This window comes from Pavona decussata, unplaced genomic scaffold (genome assembly GCF_977016875.1).
Source record: "Pavona decussata unplaced genomic scaffold, jaPavDecu1.1 SCAFFOLD_186, whole genome shotgun sequence".
NCBI classification, from domain to species: Eukaryota; Metazoa; Cnidaria; class Anthozoa; order Scleractinia; family Agariciidae; genus Pavona; species Pavona decussata.
The window spans coordinates 1511806-1539474 of NW_028145595.1; the positions used below are offsets into that span (position 1 = coordinate 1511806).

Consider the following 27669-nt stretch of genomic DNA (forward strand, 5'->3'; position numbering starts at 1 on the left):
CAAAATTAATTAGTCGGTTTTACGGGTCATTTTAAAAATATTTTGAAACAAGTAATAACAGCAAAAAGTCATGATGAATATGCGGTTAAATTTGTTTAACTGTTATTTGTTAGAATTTTTTTTTACATACCCTTCCCTCCCTGACAATTTTGTTCACAATCTAATATGGCGCTGTAGTGGGGAAGGCAACTGAATATTGTTTATGTTTTTGTTTTACTTTGTTGGTTTATACCTCGCATTGACATGGATTTTTCGCCAGTTGCCATCAAAGAAGCAAATCATCACATTCAAGGACTTATGAACCGAGTTCACGAGCTTGAAGAACAAGTGAAAGAGCTGTCCGGAGCTTTAAGGAAGCAGAATGAAGCGCACGCCGAAAATTTAAAGATCCTTCCACTTCGAATGAATCAAACAATGAGACAGAAGGACGAAGAAATAGCAGAACTCAAACAAAAGCTTCAAGCTTCGGAAGCTGCGGTAGAGAGGCTCGTTCGAGAAGCGAGCGAGAGAGAATCTCTTTTCCAACACATGAAAAATCGTTCCAGAGTTCTAGCCGAGATTTCCAAACACCGCGATGCCTTCGAGAGTATTTTAACGTGCTTGAGTATTGTTGAGGATTCCGAGTATGGTTCAATGCCTGAAGGAAGGAAGATGCTAGAGAATTGCGTCCCAAGAGAGACTGATTTATTGGATAGTTCTGAAGAAGATGAAGATGTTAATGGCAATACAAATGTACCTATCATGAAAAGAGTTGACAGCGGGATTGGAACAAGTACTTCATCTGTTGATTTCGGAAAAATTGGAGGAAACGAAAAAGGGATAATGGGAGAGACAAATTCATTTGGAGAAGGTTTTGAGGGCCCCGAAGAAAAACCGTTACCCTGTTTTGTTTGATTACTATTATTAGCCAGAATGCATGTGAAAGATAACTGAATGACAAATGTGAAATTATTTCAGATATTTAGATTGCAGAATGACACGTCTCTTTTACGACGATTAAATCGATTAAATTAGATAGAATAATTCATTTATTCATGAGAACAGCAGTTGCAAGACTAAGAACTGTTGTGCTGTTTAGATGTGCTGTACAAAACCAGACTCACTGCCAGTCCCTGTGTTAAAACCAGGTTGTTGGATTTTGGGGGAGTGTGAGGAGGGGAGGGGGGTAGGAGGAAATAGCAATTGTCTAGAATCATGGGTCTTAATCACACACACATGAAATTTTGGAAGTGTGAAGAAAGACACTTCAGAATTCCCAAAACACAGCAACATTCATGTTGGTTGAAGTTTTGATCTTTCCATGACCCATTGTAATCAAAGCAGAAACTGGGAAGGAGTCTGAATTTTCAGTTTAATGCTCTAGAATTTTGTTGTAATGATGCTTCAGTTCAACCATTGCTATCACTAGATATTTTGTAGTGTTTATGATATGAAAACAAAACAAGAGGTTTGTTGTAAAAATAAAGTAAGGCTGGGATGAGATTAGTTTGTTTGTTGCAATCAGTCAACCAAGTAAAGGTGATAGTTACAATGACATAGACAAGGGACCCCTCCCTCAACTTTGAGTGTTGGTTAGATTGTATAGGGGGCACTTGACTAGACCCAAATCAACCTTGTTCCCAGGGTTTTTCCCTTGTAAATTGGGAAGATCCTGGGAATGAGGTTGGACCCAATTGGGACAAAAAATACTTTATGGCCAAGGTTGTTATATCCTATTCGTTGAACCTGCCAGGTCACCAAACTTTAAAAATTGCTAAAGGATAAGGGGGGGGGGGGGGAGGGGGGTAATTTCTACAGAAACTGTGGTGCTGTGTCGGTGGGGAGTAGAAACAAATGTTTGGTTTAGCAACAGAGTCGATAACCAAAATGTAAATTGGCCACCGCAAAGAGATTCAAGTGCTCTAACCCTTGAAACGTCAGCTCTCAAATCTCTTTTTACGGTGGCCAATTTACCTTTAGTTATCAACTCTGAATAGACCAAACATTCGTTTTTGCTGTTTCCCAGCCTTGTTACCAGGCCTAACCATAAGCACACTTATTGAGCAAACTGTGCTTTGCGTTGGAGGCCTGGGGCTCAGCTTTATCAGCTGAATCGGTGACGTCACATATATTGCAGCAAAAAAAGACTGGGATGGGAGGCATCGGGGCAATCTCGTACCGCGATCCGAGCTCCTGTTAGTATCGCCGATAACGAAACGAGACACGGACGGGGGCGCAGTGCATTATTTCTGCCCTTCGTGAGTGCGTATCGGGCATAGGCTAATTCAAAACATCGTCGGTGTGGGCTTCCTCATCATCTGCTTCCAGTACAACTTGTAAAACGGAGGTTCCGTGGAATTGTATTCTGTGAACTCGATTCCTTTAAAAATCGTTTTTAACGAGAATGGAGTTTGAAATGAGTGAGTCCTTCAACAAAAACGGAGTGAAGAACAGAAGATGTATCGTTCGCTTGACTATGAATTCTTTGTTTTGTGATTTTTACTTCACACAACGTCAAATGATTAGCTTTTTCTTTAATTCTGTCATTCAGAAAGATTTGTTAAGTTTTTCTTGACTTAACTGAGAACAGCAAATTCAAAGCGAGATAAAAAGTAGAGAATAGAACTGGAAATTGCGAACATACCGAAAATGAACAGAGTTTTTAAAACATCTTTAAAATTCTGCTTGTAACACTACCAAACTCCACCCGTCAATAACTTCAAGGGTCACTGCCTGTGATATTTGTTTCAGTCTTACTAAAGTGCAAATTTATCTTTCATCTAATGTTTGGTTTTGAAAAGCGCACTACAGGAAACACGATTCACAACATACTTGTCACCGAGACACTCTAGAACGCATTTGGGCGTGTTACGAGAAAAATCCGAGAGCTCTCGAATGCGACCTCGATGATTTTATTATCCCAGAAGCTGACAGCCAAGCTCGCATCATTTGGTAATCATAACAAAACAGGGTTCGCAAAATTAATGCCTTTGTTGTGCTCTCCACCACGTGGTAACATCTGCAACTATTGTTGTAAGTCGGGAACTCTACTTGGATCTGCTGATTGAAGCTTGAGCATTCCACACGTCTTTATAATATTCAAGGCAAGGAAAGATCCAGGGTGAGGCTAAATTGTGATTCATGGTAGAATTTTAAGGTAATGTGGATGTTTTTGTGAACAGAGAATAGAGCAACAACTTTTGTTAAGGAGTACCTTAATCGCAACTCTTTACAAAGACGTTAGCTTAAATTTGAAAGAGCAGATTCCAGATCACGAAAAAATCGTTCACCGACGCAATGTTTTTACTGTTTGACGGAAGCATCCAGACATCCCTAGAGGCAGTAAATGTAAGCTTATTGGTTCAGTTACTGACTTAGTTTGTAGATAAATTTCTAAAGTGTTACCATTCAAATCAGAAGTTTACCTTGCAGTAATTTATTGAAGTACTGTTTACTTTCGGGATTTTTGCAAAACTAGAGTTCACAGTTATTTTCAAACTTTCAACTTCGACGCTACTAGTAGAGTTGATACGGTTGACTGAGCAACACGCTTTGTCGACAGGGCAAACCAGGCTTCGTTCAAGAGTGTTGCCCGATCTCACGCCCATGAAATAACTCACTGAGTGGTGGCCTATTTGAAACCATCAATAATGCAGTCTGGTGGGTGCGAATCCTTTTATAACGGTCAAGTGTTGCATAGAGACACTAACTTGCGAACAGAGCTGAGATGTTGTGAAAAGGTTAATCTTCTTGTGGTGTTGCTTGCTCCAGAAAAGCGTGACTCATTAAAGGGATTTTCGTGACCCATTTAAAGTGGGTTGCGGCCGCAACTTAAAGAAGGACCCCCATTGTGTCCACAACCGCGAAATGTCAGCTGAATTGTTAACTTTCTCTAAAAATGCCAGATCCTTTGAACTAGCTTTAAACTTCACACTCGAAAGACTAAGCCGTCTAAAAGCTTCATAACGTTAACCCGAGTAAATAGCGATTTAAAGGTTGGGAGAGATTCTTAATAGAATTTCTAGTTCGATTCTTCTCAATTGTTTTTCTGTTATCGTGCTGTCTTAATTAATAGGTTTGTTAGAACGATGTGGTTTAATATTACTTTTTTGTGAAACGTACCAGTCAACAGAACAATTTGTCTCGTCGAAGAGACCTCTGGTTTATAAGCTGAATTCAATCAAAAAACATGTTTTCATGTTTTAGCAGTGAATCACGAAGACTAAATATCAAAAGAAACACACAGAAACCTAAATAATGCTTGACATGCCTTAACCCTGCAAGATAACCTATCGATGAACCTTTGTTCATCAGCGAGGAATCATTAGCTCTGCCGCAAACCTTTTTACTTTAATCGTAATTTCTACCAAGTGTGTCAAAGAGAAATTCAAAGTTAAGCATCATTTGTTTGAGAACAACTAGGACTAATCGAAGACCACAAGAAAAGTTTCGGTCAAAAGCTTCATTTAAATGGTTAACACTTTCATTAGGACTTAAACGTAAAAGCAACATTGAAAATGTCATCCATCTGAAAGGAAAAAAGGCTTTGGTCGCTAGATCGTATGAGAAAAGATTGACAATTTTTAAAAATAAACAGCAATACAATGGAGTGAACAGGTGTTTATTAATTTATTCATTTGCATCAATTCAACCTTTGAAGGCAATAGTTCGAAGGTCTGATGCCTGTATTGGTGAGATAGCATCATGTCAAGTTTGTTATCGACAATGAAGTTGTTTTAAGAAAACGTGTTATTTAATAATGTACATTATCACCTTAATTCAGTTAAATCTCTTTTTTTCCAGCATTTTCAGTTTTCATGTTTTGCAAACTTAAAAGTTTTGTCGTTTTCTTTAAACTTTTGACTTGCCTGCTACTATCCAGACCCTTTCAAGTTATAGTTTTAACACTTTGTTTTAAAAAGTTTTAAAAAGGTTCCTTACCACAAGCGTTGATAAACTAACTGCGCCCTAATTATGATTTATCTTTGCTGTAATTTGGATCATTGATATTTTTCCTTTGTACGGAATTGTCTTGACCGCGATCAAATAGAAGATAAAGGCCTGGGAGCTAGTCAAACTCGGCAAGTTAACGCGCACGTGTCTAAATGCACGTGGTAGACTGTGCGGAGACAGTTTCCAGCTGCCTTTGTTTAGTCACAAGGGATCAGAAAATTTCAAGACGTTAAATTTAAATCTCACAGAAAGTCATTTAAGAGGTTTTGATGCCAAAGTATTGTAATCATGTCTTGATCTGTCTTCACATCATGTTAAGAACGCAATTAACCAATCACAACATACAATTTGAGCCAAACGAAGGAAAACTTGCGACTAGCATCAAGCGCGGGAAAAAATGTAACCGGGTTTGCAACTGGTGCTAAGCGCGGGAAAACATGCAACAGGTACTATAGCTAAGACTGGGAAATCGGCATGCAACCGGTGTTAAGCGCGGGAAAACATGCAGCCATTAAAGAGCGGAAAAACAGGTAATTAGTACCAAGCGAGGAAAATCGAAACATGCAACCGATGCCAAGCGCAGGAAAGCAAGCAGCCCATGCTAAGCACGCGAAAGCATGCAGTTGGGCTATGCGCAAGAAAACGTGCAACCTGTACCGACGCACGTAATTCAAGTTTAATGTATCAATGTTTCTTACCTTCTTTAGCTCGAAAGCAAAAGACTGAAGAGCGATGGGTGACAGCAAGGACGTAGTGAAGTTGGATTGGAACTTTGAAGGCTGGAAGGACAAAACAAAAGCTGTGAAGGAAGAGATCAAGAGACAAAGCGAAGCAAATGAGATTTTCTTCGTCAAAAATGCCAAGGAGATCAATTTGGTTGATCATCAGGAGTCCAGTAGCATTTATAGCTTCGGGATCATGGGAATGAGTGGCATTGCTGTGGTAAATCTTCTGCGCCGAATTATCATGGAGTATCGAGAAAAGGACAGTGGTCCTTTCTATCTGAAATTTGCTGCTGACAAAAAGTTTAGGGTCGAGCTAATGCCTACCGCGCTGTGCCCGGGTCACGGATTGATAAAAGTCGTTGGGCGATTGAAATACTATGATTATCCCGAAATGTGTTCGTTGTTGTCCAAAAGTGGTGTCACAAGCAAGGGCCTTGGCGACATGTGTTTCAAGTTAAACACCAAGGGCATGAAGTCAGCACTTTTCAATGCGGTAAGCCCCATGAATGAACTCCACTTCATGCTTCTGTTCGAAATCGCGCGGAGACTGGTGCGAGATTCAAACGGGAAGCCGCTTTCGACTGAGCCCCCGTTAGATCTACTTCCGACCGGCGTTATCATCGGGCGCATCATCGAGTTACTGCGCGTAGAAAAAGACGCGGTGCTGAGCTACGAGAAGGTATTTGGGGCCCAACAGGCGCTAAATTGGGTCTCGGAACCCAATACCATACTAAAGCGACAGAAGATGCAAGCTATTAATAAACTGTACTTTGAAAAGTTTGTGAAGGGGCAGGAAAATGAGGTTCCCTTCATTAGAAGGTTTCTGGAAGAAAATAAGAATGGATACATTATAAAAACTTTGCAGGGTTATCTTGATGATTTGAAAGAAGTGTTCGGTGAAATGTGACGAAAAACGAATAGTATAGTAACTTCTGTAATAACCTGAGTATCATGCCTTCCTAAGGGAAGGGGGGAGGGGGAAGAAAGGGAACGAAGTCTCTTCCTTTCCCTCGTCCCCCTCCCACTCTGAAAAGCCTGATACTCGGGCTACTACTATAATTAATCAGCGAAGTAAGAGCAGCAGAGCTCATTCACTTAATAGCCTTCGTCAGGGGTAGATTAAGTAGTGAAATAAGAAGGGAAACATTACCGAGCATGCGCGAAAAATGCGTGCGAAATCGGACGGGTTTCCAGGCAGCGAGCGACTAGAAAAGATAGGAACTATTTTGACTCCTTTTCCACAATTCAGGAATTTTCCAGGTAATAAAACAATTGCAATAAAATAAAACAACATTCATTCTCGTCGTAGGTTTTCTGGTAGGCAAGGAGACGTTGCGTGTCCAGTCAGCTAGGAAAATACTTACGCCGACACTGAATGGCATGATTGTTGAATTAAACAGAACGCTTATTCCGTAATTTTTGAAGAAGGACGGTTGTCTAGTGCTATGCTTTTAAAGTAGTCTGTTTTTACCACTAGTTGTAGCAAATTATTCAGGTCTATAACAGACTCGGTAAATCTCAGTTTAAAACTTTATTAGAGCGGTTTTCAATTGAGTGTCGAAAGTAATTCGCGTTTGGTTTGGTTTTACATTACTACGCTCTGTGATTTGTTAACAAAACTCGCGCCACTTTCTCAACCAATGGGAATCCAAACCAAAACCAATCGTGTTTTGGCCGCACGCGTTTTCCCGCGCTTGGCGCCAGTTACATGTATTTGCTTCGAATTCTGATTGGCTCGTTGTGCTGTTTCCATCTGTTGTGATTAGCCAGAGTAACTACTTTGGTTTTAGTTTTACGACACTCAATTGGAAACCGCTCTAAATCTCAAAAGTGACCAGCATCTAATTTCTCCTTACAATATCACTTCTTAATCAAGCATACAGGTATTGAGAATAAAGAAAACGATCACCAAAGACAAAATGCGTTATTGTAACAAATTCTCCCCACTAGTACCATTGTAAATGTTGAGAACAGCAAGGAGAATTTGCATGCTGATATTGGCGCCTAAAGGGTTTTGAGAGACATGTTAGAATAAAACGTTTGGGTCAAAAATATTAATACAAACGAATAAAGCTAAATACAGGAAAATCAGGAAAATAAGGTCCTTTAATTTTACTTATGCTTGTGTTGCATGTGAGAAACAAAACTTTTGATGCTCTATGGTTTTGCTTTGTAACAACAAACGAGTAACAGGGCAAAGAGGAATCCACCTTACGGAAAAAGATGACGGCTGTACATTTTAACACAATACCTTGCGAACCTAACACAGCCAATAACCAGATAGAAAGCCATATTTTTTTTGCGAATTTCGTCCCGTACTAACATTATGTAGGCTAGATTTGAAGTTTTTAGAACTTTTCTGTGCGTTTTTTAGAGCGTTTTTAGAGTTTTCGAACACTATAACAATTATGGTTAAATGTACTAATCGCCATGTTTTTTGGCACGGTGGATTCGCGTACGGCGTGTGAAAATCAGTGAACAATAATACTGTACAAGCTATCCCTTGTTTTCTCAGGGTATAAGAGAGTGCGAAAGACGATATTCAATGGTTTCAACGTACATGTGTGATACGATTTGAAGCCTCGTTCCCAGGGCTAACCCTGGGAACGAGGTTGGTGTCTCACTGCAGTGACGGGTCTAGGGGAGGGGGTCTGGGGACCTCCTTTACTTTTTAGACCAAAATCGAGGCTCGAGAATGGGGCCAACCTATCTGAAGGACTAGATTCACCAGTGCATTGTGTTCCACTTTAACTTTGTCAAAATGAGATAGACCTATTAGATATATTTGCTAGGATTATTAAAGACAAACTTGTATATCATCCAAGAAGCATTTGCTGTGAGATGCTTGAATTTCTGTTTAGGGTCTTTTAAGTTATTTTTGCTCCCACATATGAGAAGTTTTTCTCCATTAATGACAAACATAATTCAGATGAGAAATAGTCAACACTATTCGTGTACTTTTTCTATATTCTGGTGTCTAAATTATTATAGGCAAATACAGGCTTTCTATTACACTCCCGTAGATGTCCATATCCTCTCGTTACTTTAAGGCGTGGTGGTATGGTTAGCCCGTCGGACCCATTTCGATTGGAAAATCGGAGGATGGGTGCCTCAATGGAGAACAGTGATGATGCATTGCTGTTGTGTTTCTTTAGTGAGGAAATTATTATGATTTCTTTCTATCAATGTGTATAAATTGGTGTCTGCAATATACTGATGAGGCTAGCTTAACTATGGTTTGCTCAGCATGAAACAACAGGAATATCACTACTCCCTCATCAAAAACAGGATACCCAGCATGAGTATTGCTACTCCCCCCTCGATGGGATGCCAGTCCAACACAGGACACCCAGCATGAAGTGACTAGGAGAATTACTTCCCCCCCCCCCCCCCCCCTGGGATGCTAGTCCACCACAGGATCTCCATCATGAAGTGACTAGGAGTATTACCCTGGATGAGACGCTATTCCACCAGAGGAATCCCAGCACAGAGCATCACTACTCCCTCGCTGGTTGGGCTACTAGCCTATCACAGGATACCCAGTAGGATGGAATGTTAATCCTTCACAGGATAGCAGCACGAGGTGACTAGGATGACTTCCCCTGGATAGGATGCTATTCCATTTCGTATGTAGAACGAAGTTTCTTGTCGAACGAAACAACATAGTGGCAGAGGCTAGGCTTAATCCAGAATGGCCACATACTGAACACTTCCCTAACGGGCCAAGTACCACGTGGTACGTGGCACATGAGCAAACGGACTTATCGTTATTAGGTAAACCATCTTGTTCTCAAAACAGTGCAATGTTTTTAAAATTTATCTTTGAGCCCGTGGTTTAAGACTCAGAAGAGCTGTATAACTTCACCCCAGTCCTTTTCATCCCATTGACCATTCTCTCGTACATTTGGCGGGCTTTCTTTCCAGTTCCATTCCTTAATTGGCACATGCCAATCTTTTCCATAGTTGGCCATGACGTAAGACTCAGTTTCACATGGAATACGCACTTTTAATTCGAGAAACTCCGTCCAACAAAGAGTGAATTTTGGAAAGATGTACCTGACAAAAAGAGAAAAGAAATTTATATGTATGCAGGATGTTTGTCCCATGAACCTAGTTTAATGGCCTTAGAGAAAAAAAAAAGAGACAAAAAGAGAAAAGAAATTTATATGTATGCAGGATGTTTGTCCCATGAACCTAGTTTAATGGCCTTAGCTCCCACGAGTCTCCTGTAGCTCAGTGGTAGAGCATCCGAACTAGTAATTCGAAGGTCTTAGGTTCGACTCCTGATAGGAGCACTCGGATTTCTTTTTTCCGAGTATGCCTGCGTCACTTTCTAGAATAATCATCATTCTCATTCATTCACCAGGCTGGAAATATACCATCACATTTCTTTCATTTACCACACGTTCGACATTCAAATCCTAGCAGTATGCAGGATGTTTGTCCCATGAACCTAGTTTAATGGCCTTAGCTCCCACGAGTCTCCTGTAGCGCAGTGGCAGAGCATCTAAACTTGTAATCGGAAGGTCTTAGGTTCGACTCCTGATAAGAGCACTCGGAATTACTTTTTCCGAGTTTGCCAGTGTCATTACTGAATAATACATCATTTTCAAAAGAAATTTTGTTTTAATTTCTGTTGCATGAACCTCAAAGATAACGCACGGCTGCCAAAATATGGAGTTTTCTCTTCGAAGATCCTTCTCATTGCGTCACGAGTGAACGCAACGAACGAGTAAGAGATCAAGTCTCATTCTTTGAAGATGTCAGGAGATTTTCCGAAATGGAGTGAAGATTGTCCAAGGGTCATGTGAACGTTCCGATGTTATCTCGAAATGGGCCCTTTGCAGCTTACAGTCACATGGAACAAGAAACACCTTGCTGGAGAGTAAGCCACGTACTGGAACATCCAAAACAAGGAAACTGAATTCAAATTTGACTGGATGAAGTCGCTTTGTTTTGGATGTCTCATTCCGTAGCTTGGTCTCCAGCAAGGTGTTTTTGTACCATGTGGCTGTTAACTGCAAAGGGCCCATAAGCTCGAAATTTCTCGACGATCATTCAAAGTTAACGACTTTTGAACACCGACACGAAAGGCCCTGGAAGCTGTACAAGTTGACTCACAACAACCAAACTCTGAAGCGGTCACTTTCAAATCAAAATTCCTCCAAAACTGAGGACATAAATCCCCTAAAAACAAAGTAATATTTAGCTCCATGTTTGAAGACCTTTTATGCCTTTCAACCGAAGACGGTGTGAAGCCTGAATCAAGGTAATTTATTTAAGTATTGCTATATATCATACTTGAATTTTCTTCCCGTTCTTGCTTGCGTTCCACCGTTCCACATGTAATCTTTTTCTTCATAGAAAAAGAAAATGTCCAACTTAACAAAATCCTCTTCAGTCTTGAAGGACAACTCAAAGCTGTCTTCTATCTAAGAATAAAAGTGACAAATCAAATCAGTTTTCGAGTAACGACAGCGAAACCAAGCTTGCTTCTTCTGCAATGTCGTCCAAAAAGCCTAAAGGAGTAGACTCTAGTCTAAAACAAACAGGTTTGGTTTAATAGGTGGTTTGCATTGCCGTCATGTTGGTGGACAAAACAAAAGAAAATTTGTTCACAAAGTTTGCATAAAAACTGCAGTTAACTCCCAGAAGAGAAAAATCTTACTGTTCCTGTACACCAACATGGCCGCCATGACGTCACATGCAAACCATAATAATTAATAATAATAATAATAATAATTTACCAATTTATATAGCGCGTATTTACATGTGCTGATCGATAGCGCTTTACAATCATATGTTTAAGAGAAAACGAAAATACATTACCGTGAGAATAAAATAAACTAAGTTACAAACTATAAAAATACTTCTTAAAAAGATAGGTTTTAAGTCGAGATTTAAAACTGTCAAGTGATGTTGCTTGACGAAGCTCCAAAGGTAGCTCGTTCCAGAGTTTCGGAGCTGCTGCTGAGAATGATCTTGCTCTCAATGTAGAACCATCACGGTCATGAACAGCAAGAAGCAAACTTGGAAAATATTCAGGCCTAAATGGAATCATCGGAAGAGACAGGAGTGGTATTTTAGGTCAAAAATTTCAAGAGGAACCACGATCTATATAAAAGGCACCAAAAACTCGTTTTCAGGTTGTTACTGGCTCAAATTAATTTTAACAAATCACCACTATAACTGGAGTTATACATCAGAAGTTAAAACTTGCTGGTACTTTTTTTTTATGAAAGCAGGCCCTCTGAAAAACCTACACAAACACATTGAGCCCACAAACGCCAATTTCTAGAATGAACCATACGTCTTATTCATGTAAACGTGCCAAAAATTGTAGTACTGCATAAACGACCTCCAGTGTCAATTGAACAATCGAAGGACTTAGGTTCTAAAGAAATTGCGGTGTTACGTCGGTGGAAAGTAGAAATGAATGTTTGATATTCGCTCTGACGAAGGGCGAACGCTCGAAACGTTAGCACTCGCATATCTTTACGGTGGCTAGTTTACATTTAGTTGTCAACTCTGTTGATAAACCAAACAGTCGTAAGACTTACTCGACCAAATCTGTGCTTTAAATGCAGCCCGCTTTTCTCAAACTCCGATAGAAGAAGAGGATTGTAGTCCTTGATCCAGATACCGATGTCGACATCCTTGCTGTGAGGAATGATACCACACTGTCTGAACCAACCTGAGGACAACATACAACAATAAAACAAGAACCAAAGAGCGACACAACACGTGTCCCTCCTAAATTCCATGTTATATTGCAAAAAATCATGCCAACCAATTGGTTAAAAATAACTCTACAGAGAAAACAGGACAAATAGATTTGAGATAACGTGTGCGATTTTGTAGAACTACAAGGAATCTCTTATTTCTGTTAGGAATAGTAGAGAGGGTGAAACACGCAAGGGTGAGAGTCGCGTGAGATTGCCGCGCATCGCCTTTCTTCGCAGGAAGTGATTTTCGCGCACGCTAACTTGTTTTGTTCGCTCGATCCATGAGAGAAAATTAACAAGGTAGGAGGGAAAGAAGAAAGACAGAAAGCAGCAAACAAGGGAGGAGAGAAAGGAACGAATAAATGGATGAATGGATGAATGAATGGATGGATGAATGGATAACTGGTTGCTTGGGTGAATATCTAGCCAAATAACGGAAGGCCAAGTGAAAGAACGAACGAACAAATGAACAAAATTTGCTGTAAGTCAGCCATCAAATCATTAAACGCCACTCACCTAAACAGGTTCCACTACTCAGCCAGAATCTAATACCAAGACGATCCAAAGCATTCATGGCTGCAGACAGGACTTCTAACGCTTTCCTCTTAAACAGGACAGCGTCTGGAGAGACATCTCGGCCATATTTGCTGTAAAACTGGCGTACGTTTGTAAGGTTACATCCTTTAAACTGTGCCTGGGCTTGCTCTGAAGCCAGCTTGTCCGGTTCTGCTGGCACTTTAAGACGTAATCCATCGATGACTATTTCTTTTACCAGGAATCTTTGAATGAAAACACACCAATAATATATACACCTCAGCTAAGCTAGAGTTTCAAGGTTTCTTACATTTAAAGTGGCTTCTGGAAGAAGGACTTGCCAAAGGGTGTTTTTGAGTAATTATCAGCCCTCTCAAGAGTAGCTTTCAAGCCAACAAGGCTTTCAAGGGAACAAATGTTTACTTTTATCAATAGAGATGGTATAGGTGGTTTGCAGCCAATCGCTGCAGATCCAAAAAGACAACGGTATGGCGGCCATCTTGGATGACAAAACAAAAGTTCTGACATCCAACATGGCTGCTAACATGGTCTTCTGGATCTCTAGGGATTGGTTGCAAACCACCTATACAGTAATTTGGCGAACGTAAAAAGATTAATCCGAGTGCTGACATTTCGAGTGTTAGCCTTTCGTAAGAGGGAACCGAAGGGCTAACGCTCAAAATGTCAGCACTCGAATCTATTTACGGTGGCCAAATAAACCAAATTACTCTATCATTTCTATTAATAAAAGCAATCATTTGTTTCTACTCCCCACCGACGCAACACCACATTTTCTTAACAAACTAACCCCTTTATATATTTCAAGAGAACAACACTGTAACAGTACTTACTAGCTTTCGTTCCGTCGACAAAAGGGAAGCAACCTGGCGAACTTAACTTGTTCGTAAACTGGATTTAACTGAATAGACCATTTCCGAGTTGCTATGAACCTTATTATGAAAGCGAGGCTAAGTGCAAAACTTTTCATATGAAAATTAGTTTTGTTTGCATATGAATGAAAACTAATTTTCATAATAAAAGTTTCGCACTTCGCCTCGCTTTCATAATGAGGTTCAACGCATCTCGGAAATGGCCTATTTAAGGCCCCGTTCAAAGTAATGTCAGGAGTACCTGATGGGGCCGCTCGACGTACAACCCGCTCTGCAGGCTGGAATAGAGCTGGGTGGGAACTGAATGCATTAAACGGTTAACTGGCTGGAACGTTTCTAAATATCTAGTTTGCTGAAAATTTTGATTACAACACTGGCTCTAGCTGGGTAAAAAATGTTTCGTTTGCTTACTATGAACCCTGTTGGCTAACTGTTGTTGTAAATATCTCCCTTAATTTTCCAAGGAAAACAGATGATCAATTCTAAAATCGATATTTGCCTCTATTACGAAAGAAACAATCATGAAACCTACAATACTTGAACTCTGTTTTGCCAACTGTCGTTTCAAATACATGTATTCCCCTTTAAATTTTTTCAAGGCAAACAGTTGACTATTTCTGAGGTCGATATTTGTCGTTGATATGAACAATAGTTGAAGTCACGCACTATTCAAGGCCACGGTTGTCAAACGAAAAGCAAAGTACAAACCTAACGCAGACTTAAGTAAACTAAAATAAAGGCGGAAACTGCAAAGAATACACGTACTGACAGTGTCAAACTTCAAAAGTACAAAAATGTCACTTTTCATTTAGCAAAATATAAAATAGAACCCGTAAAAGTTATTCCACAATAGCTTTCTGATTTTAGGCCACCCAGGGACCCAGAAAAATAGAGCAACCTTGTTGTAGCACAAAGCGAGTCACGCACGGTTGAAAAAAGTCAAAATTCAGTTGCTCAACAAACGTTAAACGATAACTTAACATGCATGTTGGATGTTCTATAAGGGAATAGAAAACTCCTCTCTTCCCTTCAATTAGGTTCACCATGTTGAAAACTTTTTTCCAACATTTAAATTTCGCTTTAAAAACAGTATTAACTTTCATTTTAATGGTCACACTGTGGGATCTCATCCACAGACTCAAATATTAGAACCACTTTGTACAGCATAAGAAACAGCACCACAGGAAAGTACTGCTCAGTAGCTTTCATTTGAATGGTTACACTTTAGGATTTCATCCACAGACTCCAAAGTTAGAACCACCTTGTACAGCATAATAAACAGTACCACAGGAAAGTACTGCTCAGTAGCTTTCATTTGAATGGTCACACTTTAGGATTCCATCCACTCAAACGTTAGAACCAACTTGTACAGCATAATAAACAGCACCACAGGAAAGTAGTACTCCATTGACAGCTTTCATATGAATGGTCACATATTAGGATTTTATCTACAGACTGAAAAGTTCGAACCACCTCGTACAGCATAACAAACGGCACCACAGTACAAATAAAAAAACCACTTAGTAGCTTTCGTTTGAGGGAATTTCATCTCCAAACTCAAAAGTTTGAACCATCTTGTACAATATAATGAACAAAGGTCCCCCACACCAAAGTATTTTATTCACACACTCAAAACTGACAACTTGTTTAAAAAACCTCACAATCGAGGGTTGATTCTTAGAGAAGACTTGGTTTTTGACGTTCAATTAATACGTGCTTGCAGTGTCGAAACTATTCACAATCTTAAAATACGGCATTAGATCGAGAAAATGCCTCAATAAGACCATTTAGATACCACAGCACCATACAAGTGCTTTCGTTGTGTTCAGCGCAGTCTTGTGGCCTCATAGCAAAACTGACTGCCTGAGAGGAACTCCACCGAACAATGTGTGAGGCAGTTTACGCCCCGATGATTCTGCTTGGACGCCTAATCAGCTAATGAGAGCAGTACATAATATAGTACCATAGCATTGCGTTCATTGTGCCAGCTTAATCTGGCGTTTAAGTGAACACAGACGAGTTAAATAATCCATTACACCAGGTGATGCATCATAGATTGAACTGAGTACTGCTCAGTAGCTTTCATTTGAATAGTCACACGTTTGGATTTCATCTACAGACTCAAAAGTTAGAGCCACCTGCAGAGCATAATGAACAAGTGCCACAGAGAAGTACTGCTCAGTAGCTTTCATTTAAATGGTGACACCTTAAGGTTTCATCAACAGACTCAAAAGTAAGAACCACCTTGTACAGCATAATAAATTGTATGACTAGAAAGTACTGCTCAATAGATTTCAAGTAACAATACAGAGTTTAATCGACAGAGGAAAGAGCTAGACCACAATAAACAGCATCATGGGAAAACACTGTTCAATTAGCGAGAAAGATTTTTATCCGCAGAATGGAAAGTTAGAATCGTAGTGACGCGACTCAAGGGTGATTTTTGAGGTGAACAGATTTACTTTCATGAAGGTCAACATCTAATCAAAATTTTGCAATTTTTCGCGTGGTGGAAATTTTCATTATGTTACAAATATGACACAAGCTTCATACATGACGTGATGAGGGCATATACTGTCACACCATTGCATTCATTGTATTAAGCCCAGTGTTGCGTCTCAGCGAAAGTTGATTGGCTGAAAAAGCCCATTGAACAAAGTTATAGATGGCTTTTGCGCCAAAAACTGAGCACAGGACTGCAGACCTTCAACAGAGGAGGAAGTGGATAATCCTCTTGGTAAGTCGTAACATAGATTAACTTTACTTTGAGGTCCAAAGAAGTGTGGGAACATTCTGGGTTGTTCACCTTACGCCCGACCAAGTATGAGCGTGGACATGATTATAACCTTTATCTGCCAAAAGTTAACACGAATGAATATGGTCTCAAATCATGGAGATATTTTGGCGCAAAGATATGGGACGAGCTAACAAATGATATTAGAATTAAGCAGGCACTAACGAAGTGAAGAACAAAATCCGATCGCATTAGTTTGGACTGTTATCGGAATTTTCTTTTCATCCGATTCTTAGTTCTTAGCTTTTACAGTTTTTATTCCCAAAAATTGTGGTTCATTTTTTTAGTTTTTATTATTTTTAGTATATACTTGGCCGTGGATTACCTTTAAACAAGCTGATTAAGCTAAGCGTAAATCCCTCGTTAAATATAGTATCATAATCGTTATCGGTTTTGGGGTGTTCGTCTTTTTTCAAGATCGGGTTTCTGAGCTTTGCACTTAGTTTGAGTATCCAACCAACGTTTCTTCGTTTTTTCCATTTTGTTTAAATTCGCTTTTGAGAAAAACGAAAAGCAGGATTTTTCGGATTCGATTTCCTGTTTGTTTTTGTATGTTCTCTACGATTAGTTTCTACCGAAGATCGGAGTCGAAAGGCTTTCTAGTTAAAATTTAAGGTTTCTTGAGTTTGAGTATCCAACCAACGTTTCTTCAATTTTTCCCTACTTTTTAAAATTCGCTTTTGAGATGAACGAAAAGCCTAATTTTTCAGATTCGGTTGCCTGCTGTAGTTGCTCGATTTCCTGTTTGTTTTTTTACATGTTCTCTAAAATTCCTTTCTTCTCTGCTCTAAGCTTTGCTTTAAGAATTTCATCGTCGTTATCAACGATGTGGTTTTTATCGATATATTCTACCGTTTTGTAACGGCTAAATACCCCATACCCTAAATAGAACTGTTCATGCTCCCCGAAGCTTGATTAGTGAGAGAACAAAGAAATCTTCTGTCGATGAGATCCTGTAGGGTGACCAAAGTGGCACCCCCCTTACACCACGACTGACATATGAACAACTTGTGATGACCCCGAAACAAAAGCTCTGTCATTTTCCTGTCAAAAGTGTCCAACAACCATCTTTCAAATCAAAGATTTTTGAATTTTCGTTGACCGTTATTAGGCCTTGGCAGGTTTTTTCGTAAACTGTCATTTTCTTTGCATATTTGATCCGTCAATACGACGTCAATCGAAATGTTAGACAAGAAGAAACATTGAAAAAACGTTGAAACAGGCTGGTTAAAGGGGCATTCTATCCTATTCATGATGTTACTATGAATAACCCAAAAAACATATTTGAACTGACGGTATCGTAAACGTAATGGTTCAGTTTCGTTAAAAATAACCATACTACTACACAGAAACTAGTGTTAGTTATCATTGGCCGCTAATGGCCAAGATTGAAATGGATAACAACGTGAAAAAATTGGCCAATTTTTCAAGTTCTTCCAGTGTATCTTCGAGAAATCGCTAAAAACTGATTTAGTTTATTCTTCCTAGGAAAAATCACTCAATATTTTCTTCATTCAATCTTTATTTACACACAGTAAAAAAATTCATCAGATCGATACAATATAAAACTACAAGATGAACTATGAATATGTAAGAGCAATTTGATGTTAGTGAAAAGATACCTTGTAAAATGTTTGCGCAGTTTCGATCAAAACACAGAGAAATCTCCACGACAGCGCCCCTTTAAAACTAGCTCAGGTTTTATTCTAGTGTTCGACATGGTGGAAGCTCTCTCTCTTCAATTCCACGTTCGACTCACTGACACTCCGGACGCTGATTTTTCGTGCGCCGTATATTCCCCACCACTAGCTTGCGCGTTTAGTAAGAATGAGAGCAGAAATTTGCCGATTTCTCTAAAAAAAATTGAACTTTCTGACAACGTGTAAAAACAACACTGGGGGCTTTCATTTGAAAAGTGACAGCCAGTTTGAAAAGAATAGTTACAAAAACCTGTACACCACAAGAAACATCAGTATAGGAACGCAAAGTGCTAAGTAGCTTCCTGTTTCATTTGACTAGTTAAGACTCTTAGCTGACAGTTTGACTCTGGTACCGAAGGTAAAGGGTATCGAACCTGCCGTTGATAAAACATATTACCTGTTGTGACCTGTAACTTGCATTATTTTATTTAAAGCAGTCAACACATACCACTTTGGATCGGGTGTGTTGCATTTACATAACCAAACAACCTCGAAATCAACATCCCCTCCTCAATGGTCGGAATGGTCAGAATTGAAAATTGTGCTCTCAGGGACAAGTGTTTATTCACATAATCCATGTATATAGCTAACGTCTCTTGAATTTGAGGTCTAAATTTGACGTTTTGTCTTCAATATCTGAATTAACCTCCCACTATTTGAAAAACGATTTGACAAACGCCAAGGGGCCTTTTTTCAAGTTCACACTGTAACAGTTAGACGCCGAGAACACAAACAAGAAAATGTTAAACATCCCTTACCCTAAGCTGCTGCCAACTGGAATGTATAAGAGCCTGTCATTTAATGTTGGGTCTCCTTCCTCGACTCTTGAAGACAAAACCCTATAATGTGTTGTAACGTCGCGATCACAACTTATTTTGTCTTACGTTCTCTCTTACGGCGCTTCACAAATCTCCGACTAATCTCAGATGCACCTGAAGGATATAGCCAAGAAAGGCCAAGGTGACTGGAATTTGGTCCATTGCTAGAGTGTGCTTTTTACGAGGAATGAAGTCGCCCGTGAACCTTAAAGGTCTGATGGCATGCTTCTCCAAAAATATTTTCAAAAATAAAAGCTTAAGCATTGCTTTTTGGTGAATGATGTAGTTACTAATCACTTATATTTGTATTGGTAAATTAGCAAAAAAAAAAAACAAAAAACAAAAAAAAACAAAAACAAAAACAAAACAACGACGTTGCTGCATTGAAGGTTTCCAGTAGTTTTAGCATAGAAATAACAGGAGCACCCAACAACAGTTTTCTCTCAGATCCTTTGAAACGCTATTTTAGGCTATCTGGAGTGCCTTTAAAGCTCGATAGCCGGGTTCATTTTAGGCTGCGCTATAATATTTTTATCTGTGCGGTCATTCTAGGGGAACTTCAGTCTTTTCGAAATTACTAGGGCATTTTTGTCCATTTCCCGTAAACCTTAGGTCTTATTTCCTTTCGGAAAATCTTAGCTGACCTTTTTTTCGGTACCCGAATCGACATTTTTATCAATCCGAAAACACTAGGCCTTAAATTTTCCATATCACGAAAGTTCGAGGTGAAAATTCCCCTCAGAAAATTGTAGGGGATTAAGGACCTTCCGAACAGATAATTTACCGAAACGATCCGTTGGGTGCCCCTGAAAGAAACCAACCCAGGACGTCATCATTGTCAAGGAAATTTGGAAATGGACAATTGGCCCAGCTAATAAAACTGGGCATCTCTAATACTTGCCGGAAAATCGACGGAAGTTCGATAATGTCTTTCGAGATGTTTGCGTTCTGTCTAGATCCTCGGAAACACCTCGGGTGACGTTCGGTAATTCTCGGTGCTCTTCGGCAATACTCGAGTAATTAACTTGCATCAAGAAACTGCACTAGAGGGCAATCCAACTCAGCTAAGCGCAACAGAGAAGTTTTTTTCAGTCACATGATACCTTACTCACTTATTTTCGAGCCAAAGGGGTTCCTACATTTTTTTGTTGCGGCCGAGCCTTTCACACCTAAATTCCGGTAAGATCATATGTGTTTAAGAGATTTTGTTTACCTATCTCTTATTTCTGTGAAAACATTTCATAAAGCTGTAACGCTATTGACAATTCACTAGCTATTAAATAGTTAAAGATCAGAGACAGAAATACAAAAAGGGGTCACTGGTCTTAATCTTGATCCCCTCCCATAGCTAGAAGAAGTGGTGAAGGGAAATACTCCAATAAACCACCCTGTATTTGGGGTCCCACGAAGCAAGGATCCATATACGTGCAGAATATTAAAAGTTGTACCTAATGGTCACGCCGCTTTTACAGCCTCGCATGTTGAAAATTGTATCGAAAATGTACTGACGGGAAGGTCAAGTTTCCATGTGGGAGATTGGATAATTTGAAGTCAAGCCATGCGAATCATAAGGTTAAAAATGAAAAACAGGTGACTTCAGAACTTGTTATCAGCCAAAGTGTGTCTGGCGGGAAAATTTTTTAACAGTGAATTGGTTGGTACCACCTATTTTTTTAAATCATGATGGCTTAAAAGCCAATGGCGAGAAGGGTACTTTTGAAACCTGTGACCGGGTTCAATAAGCCTCATAAATATCGTACGTGATTTACGCTCTTTCGTCTTACTGCAGGCGATAATTGTTTCTTAACAAAAGAACTTTCTTTGGAAATCAGTATACGAAGGAACGAACTGGTATCTTTCAAAATCAACGGTAAGAACTAAGTTTTGAGGTCTTAGTGGAGCCCCGGTCTAGCAACCGCCTTGATAACTAAGTCCCCAGTAAAACGAACGGCACTCTTCAGCAAGGTCTAAGTTACGGTACAATGTATGGTACAGAACCCCGCACTTAAGAAGCTCAGAGATATAAATCTACCCCGATATACAGAACAAATGCATCACGCGAGTGTAAATCTAGTATTCCGTCATATTTCATTGTGAAAGAGTTCTACGCCCTTTATCATCTTTCTCTCTTAACAGTTCATCACCTTCTCAAAAATTATCAAAATTAAATTAATGTTTACCTAAACGCAGATTTTGCTCGTTTTCTTACAAATTATTCATAACAGGATTCCTTTTTAGTAACGTACGGACACATTTTCACAGTCCCATGGTACTCCGTTTTATCGAAGTTGTAATGTATAATGTTCTAATTCTATTCATCTTGTATTTAGTGTAAATAGTCCCCTTAAAGCGCCTGGTATCTCGAAGGATCATGCCAGTTCTTTTTTTTTTAACGCTTGAGTAAAATAGATCAAAATACCTGCCTTTTAAATTCAAAATTTCACAAACATAACATATTAGCTATTTTTCGTAGAAATAAATTTTACCGATTATATTGAATAACGGCCATGATTCGTAAAATTGTCGCCATAATTTTTTTTATCAACACGAAAACGTCTTTAACTCAACATTCATTTCATTCAACAAAGAAAATTACCACTGTGACCGTGGTTTGGATATGTGTTCCTAATTACCATAACATTTTGCCAACTTTAGCATTGAATTTCTCCGTTAATTATTGATCATTTGAGACCATATCAAACACTCGAAAGTGTTTTTCATCAGATATCCAAACACCTCGAAGTCGTTTAAAATAAACTCAGCTGCGCCTCTTTTTTTTAACCTACTTCTGAGTGCTTTGATATCTGGTGAAACACGCCTTCTCGTGTTTGAAATATTACATGAAGCTTGCAAAAAACAAGTATAAAAGATAGCAATTCTCAGTTCCGTATTGTTAAAACATAAAAGTACACAATACTTGCTCTTTAGATACAATCTTCAACCGTCAGAAACCCGGAGAGGGGGGGGGGGGGGGGTGGGTTGGGAATATTCCGGAACAGGAATACTCGGAATAGACGTTACTTGTGATCATTTTGGGAGCTGTTTGGTTTTCGGAGTGCACGGAATATCATTCTGTTCATTCTGCTCCCGATAGCAGAATGAATAGAATGGAAGGAATACGGGTTATTCGGAAAAGACAGAATTGGCGTTCTTTTGGGAAATTTTTTATAGTTCTCTGCCCACCTCCGCCATGGGTATTCCGTTTCCAGATTTTAGGAGGCTTTTTTCGAAATTGAAATTCTGTGTTTTCTGATATTCCTCAACCGGAATAAGAATACCTAGAATAACCCCGAAAGAATGCACCGTCAGTGACCAAAACGAAGGATACCACAGTTATGTTGACTTTGTTTATAATGGGGTATCAAATTTACCCGTTTTACCCTTTTATAGCCGTTTTTAATTTTCGCATTATTTTCAGTCGAGAAAATTAAGTCACAACCGGGTTACAATAAATACAGTAAAGGTGGTTTGCATTGCCGCCATATTGGTGTACAAAACAAAAGAAAATTTGTTGACATAGTTTGCAAAAAAATGGAAGTTTCCTAGCGGAGAAAAATCTTATTGTTCCTGTACACCAACATGGTCGCCAAGACGTCACACGCAAACCATCAATATATGCCATACCACAAATCCAAACGGTTCTTTCCTCATTGTTATACGTCTTCTTTTTCAGAGGTTTCAGTCATGAAGTCGCTTTTACAACTTCTTGTCTTATTCTTCATTGCGGAAGTCGTCAGCTCAAAATTACAGTTGAGTAAACTGTCGGGCAAGCTGGTAAAATACGGAAAGAAGTTTGGAAGTGCCCAGAATTATCTGGATGACATCGCGCACGTGGGTGATTTGGGAGGGTACAACTTTGCCGCGCTGGGTGCATATTGGCGTTCAAACGCTTTGGCTGCCTTTTCGCAAATGAAGAACGAAGAGAAGGAAGCAGCAAGAGATACGCTAAATCTTGCCATTGCCACATTAGCCGTTTGGGATATTGGTCAAGGAATGCTCCATCCCATTACAGACACACTCATTAACAAGGTCATTAAACGTCACCAGAAAGACTTCCACAACACAGTGACGAAGTTAAGGGAATACCGCCTGATATTCAACAGCGATCTCATCGACAAGCAACCCACGGTTGGAGCTGCAGAGGCCTTAAAGAAGCGACTCCTGGAGGCAAAGTCAGACGTCGCTGTAGCTTTTCAAACGGATGTCGAAAAAGGCTGGTCAAAGTTCATTAAAAACACGGCAATCTATGACGACATGGTGAAGGATTTAAAAACAGTCAGAACCTGGGCGAAGGCTGCTAAATGGGCAGATGTCTTGGCAGGACCACTCTTTGATGCAGCGACCATCGCAGTTGGAGCATGGCAGATTTCGGAGGCAGTTAAGAACGACGATCCCTGGGCCATTGCATCAAGTTCCTTGAGTATGGCATCTGGAGTCGCTGGTATCACAGGGTTCGTTGCTGGTGCTCTAGCAACTGTTGGATCAACACTGGCTGCCGTCGCGGGCCCTGTTGGAGCTATAATTGGCGCCCTCTTGGGCATTGCATCTATAATTGTCGAGATCGTTGCAGCGTTTAATCCCTACGGCCGAATCAACAAAGAAATCAAAATGATCAAAACCTTGAGGGACAACTCCAAGAAACTGCTGGACGCTGACATGAAGAATCTTGCCAGCCTGGTATCAAGCCGAAGCAATTTCACATTTTCTTGGGTATTTGAAGCAAACCAAGGACTTATGGTAGAGGCCATCCACGGACGAGTTAAAGATTGGCAAGATCCATTGAAGTTCAGGCTGGAAACACCCCCAAAGGAAGAGGGTGGCTACATAGTAGTTGGCGAGAATAGAAAATACAACAAGGGGATGTATGGTGGTAATATATTCTTCAAACCCGAAGGTTTGGTAGATCTTGGCTACGACTTCTATGGAAAGAAGGCAATGCAGGAGTTTAAAGGGGTTACAGTTCTGGTCAGTACCGATTTCGTGGATGAAAAACCTAAAGTTGACTTAAAAGGTGCCGACATAAAAACTTACAATAAAAAGTACCCAAATGAACCTGACAATGTAGTTATCGATAACATAATCAGCATTCAAAACAAACAGACCTTCAAGGTGAAGACAGGAGGTGGAGATGATGTCATTCAAGTCAACGGAGTTATCGGGAAGCCTGGAAATTCCAAGTACTTCAGTGACTTCCGCTACGGTTACTACTTGGATGTGAAAGCCGAAGCCGACGGCTCTGCAACTGCGACCAAAGACGAAAACAACGTCCTTTCCTTTGAGGGAATGCCTTCGAAATTGACCAATATTGTTGGTGTAACCTTTCATTTCCTAAATGACTCCTTGCTGTATCGCACTGGCAGTAAAGCCTCGCCTAAGAACATTCTGTGGGGACGTATTACAGGGATTAAAATGTTTGTTGGTTCACCATTTGACGATATCATCTACCTAACTTCCGAACAGAAGTATGTAGTCCGCCAGAGTAGAGGAAAAAACCAGTACTTTCTCGAGTTGAGGAGTTGGAAGCCTTTTCACATTACCATAGATGACCAGTGTGCTGAGCCGGGCAAACTGACCATTTACACCAACCATATATTTTATGGTGATGTGAGGAGCTCCCGTTTAATCACTTCAGAAGACCGACGAACCCTTTACTTGTACGGGCGGCAGAGAAATCAAGCATGGCAGCTGCGTGGTCAGATCTACTTCAACCGACAGAAGCCAGGATACCACGTGATACGCACAGAGAAAGATAAAGTGGAGAAGAAAATGGATAAATTTCCTACAGCATTTTCTCCTCCGAGTGGTGAACGGAACTTTGACCACTTTGACTCTGACAAGGACTACAATTATTACTTTGACCGGAATCTTCGATCCGGCGGCTGTGGTATTTTTAAAGTTTTTCTCCGCACACCACTTTTCCAGCTCGGAAAATACTCCATTTACACGTGGATGAGAAAAAATTCGAACGACTTTCTCATCATGGCAAAAGACTTCATCGACAAATGCATAAAGAAAACTAAGAGGTCCATCGTACTCGTTCGCACCGGTTTCCATATGACGTGGAAGTTGAGGCTGGCGGCAGCTGGAGATGTCCGCAATCTCCTTGATTGCCCCGGAAAAGATTTGGAACTTGACGTTGACTATTTTGAAAAGTTGATGGAACAACAACAAGACGGAAGTACAAGGCTGGTTGTTGACCTCTGGCGCGATAAGCGTGGGTATATCGACATAGCAACGGAATTAAAGAAAATGGAAAATCGCAAAAAGTACCAGTTTGAAAAGAATCTTGACGGCACCTTTGGTACTCCACAAGTGGTCATGCTTGAAGCTCCACAGGATGAGAACCCTTCTCCGGTTTCTAAATTTACAATCGACATGAAAGGAGGTCAGAAAATAGATGAGGATTCCGTCATTTTCACCCAACAGCTTCAAGATTGGCTGAAGGCAAAAGAGCGCAAAATCATGCTGAAGAAAACTAAGGACGGTACTTGGAAAATGGAAATAACAAAGAAGGATGGCACGGCAACCCATGAGGTGACGTTGAAGAATATCGAGCGAATCGACTTCGAAGCAAAAGACGGGTCCTTTAGGCAGCCTGTCATTCCTGATCTGGCCACCGTGACCGACAGTTCGATTGACCTGGCAGTTCTCACTGCTAATAAGGTTCGCCGCGGTAGAATGTATTACGACCATCGTTTTAACGATTGCTACCGTGCCGGAAAAGAGAAACTGTAATTGGTATGGAAACACATCCGTAGTCTACTGTAGTAGATATGGATGCATATTGGGCAAATCGTTGAGTAAAGTAGTGATTTTATTTTGATCGAAAATGTCGTAATTAGTACAGTAATAAAAGTCAGTTAATGCAGTTAGCGAGGTGGATGGATGTTAGGCAAAAAGGTTGGGTTGTATGGTCACCCTCGTGAAACAAAGTCTATTTATTTTTATTTATTTGTTTATTTATGGAACGGTAAGGTGTGGTTTTCTATGGTTTGGATCTTATGGTATAGGATGGTAATGCATTGTATTATGTTCAGTTGTTTTGTGTTGCTTTATATCTACAGTCAGGTCAGGTCTTGCGTCCTGCTACTGGTAACATGTAATCCAGTACTATCTGTCTCATGGTCGGGTTGCCGGCGACTAAACTGGCATCCCCATCTGGGTGACCAGGTGAGGTGGGTTCCTGGGTATCCCAGCAGGATTAAAAACAAGACCTGTCGAAGGGCGGATGAGCTCCTTGCGAGCCAACGGCCAACCCAGACGGAAGCCGTCTACCTTTAAGCTCCGTTGCAAAGGCAGATCAACTGCAGCTTAAGAAACAAGTCCTGTAGCGATGGAAGAGGGGCGAAAACGGCAGGTGTAAGGTGGCACCGGCAGCCGCAGTCCTTTTTCTGCATGCAGGCGGCTCAGGGGTTTTGGTTGCTTCGATGTTGACCTGGAGGCGACAACATCACTCGGCAACACCCTGAGTGTCCAAGCAGCCTGTTAAGGATAGCACTGCTTGCTCCAGAACTGGAGAGGGGCCAAAACAAAAGATCCGTGGCCTAAACAAATGCTCGTCTCCCAAACTTGGTTGGCTTGTCGCAGTCAACGGGCATCTCTTTTTGCGGCCGAATAAAGAAGTAAAAAAGCGAGCCCCACACCTCGCATGAATTGGTGGGAAGGAAGAAAGCTACTCAAACTCTCTTGCTGATACGTGAAAGCGCATTTAGCTCTGAGCAGTGTAGAAAATAGCCAGGCTTGACTTGACTTGACATTTCCGGCGAACAAGGTGGTCTGATAGGACATGATGCTGGTTTCATTGCCTTCTGGACGCGGAGAAAACAAGCAGAATTGTGATTGCATGATAAAGAACGAGAACGCATAAAAACCTCAACGTCACGGATTTTTCTTTACATTCCCTGGGATGCTGGGATCTAAATTTCCAGTTTCTCGAGCCAATTTTAAAGGCAATACTGCTCGCTTTAAAACTCTGGGATGCATTTACTATGATTTCTATCACCTCAGATCCACGCAGACTACGCGGTTCAGACGCTTTGAAAACAACTAAAATATGACCACATCATGTCCTTATGTCTTCCTTGTTACAAGTACGCAGGACTTGTCAGTGTGAATGCTGCAACTCTTCAGGCAGACTTCGATGAGGACGCAAAGTTTAACAGCATGAATACAACTAAAAGTAAAAGACGTTTAACGGAGGGGAGAGATTACATGTCGGCATCACGATCATGTTCTACGATACTATCTGTGTTCAAATAAGTCTGTACTGAAAAACCATACTGATAACAAGTTTACTGGAGAAATGTGGACCGAATTGTAAACAACACGTCATTGAACAGTCAACAACATGAATATCGGGCAAAATATCGATCTTTTTACACTGATTGTATTGAGTATTGCTTGCATTAAAATTATTCATTCAAGAAACCTTATTAATTTTGGACTCACTGTCTCTGAAATCCGCTAACATGACTCCTACAGTATGGCTAAACAAAACGTAAAACCAAGTCAAACTTCTATACAGTTCCACTTCTGAGCCCAACCACAACCC

General features: G+C 40.3%; 4 protein-coding genes across 6 annotated transcripts in view; 3 read left to right on the forward strand and 1 right to left on the reverse strand.

Annotated features, from left to right (window-relative positions):
• Window positions 1–164: 164 nt before the first annotated feature.
• LOC146462628 (vimentin-type intermediate filament-associated coiled-coil protein-like) lies at window positions 165–1480 on the forward strand. The gene has a single exon (XM_085085399.1). It carries the CDS (start codon window positions 244–246, stop codon window positions 892–894), a length of 651 nt encoding a protein of 216 aa, XP_084941525.1. The 5' UTR covers window positions 165–243; the 3' UTR covers window positions 895–1480.
• Window positions 1481–2268: 788 nt separating this feature from the next.
• LOC146462629 (uncharacterized) lies at window positions 2269–8449 on the forward strand. Of its 2 annotated transcripts, none has more exons than XM_085085464.1 (2): window positions 2269–3136; window positions 5640–8449. In XM_085085464.1, the coding sequence occupies exon 2, from the start codon at window positions 5665–5667 to the stop codon at window positions 6562–6564; it is 900 nt and encodes a 299-aa protein (XP_084941590.1). In that variant the 5' UTR covers window positions 2269–3136; window positions 5640–5664; the 3' UTR covers window positions 6565–8449. The 2 variants fall into 2 exon arrangements, with proteins under 2 accessions (XP_084941590.1, XP_084941588.1); XM_085085462.1 differs by having other exon boundaries at window positions 2269–3100.
• A 1009-nt stretch (window positions 8450–9458) lies between these two features.
• LOC146462630 (ribitol-5-phosphate transferase FKTN-like) overlaps window positions 9459–27669 on the reverse strand; it is a 43302-nt gene continuing 25091 nt past the window's right edge. Inside the window, exons 6-9 of the mRNA XM_085085456.1 lie at window positions 12899–13161; window positions 12218–12351; window positions 10959–11089; window positions 9459–9713 (exon numbers count right to left, since the gene is read on the reverse strand). Coding sequence (XP_084941582.1) covers window positions 9500–9713; window positions 10959–11089; window positions 12218–12351; window positions 12899–13161 — 742 coding nt within the window. The 3' untranslated portion in view covers window positions 9459–9499. The remainder of the gene's footprint in view (window positions 9714–10958; window positions 11090–12217; window positions 12352–12898; window positions 13162–27669) is intronic.
• On the forward strand, window positions 15279–26789 carry LOC146462631 (uncharacterized). Of its 2 annotated transcripts, none has more exons than XM_085085479.1 (2): window positions 15279–16543; window positions 22792–26789. In XM_085085479.1, exon 2 carries the CDS (start codon window positions 22803–22805, stop codon window positions 25851–25853), a length of 3051 nt encoding a protein of 1016 aa, XP_084941605.1. In that variant the 5' UTR covers window positions 15279–16543; window positions 22792–22802; the 3' UTR covers window positions 25854–26789. The 2 variants fall into 2 exon arrangements, with proteins under 2 accessions (XP_084941605.1, XP_084941606.1); XM_085085480.1 differs by lacking the exon at window positions 15279–16543 and adding an exon at window positions 20793–20988.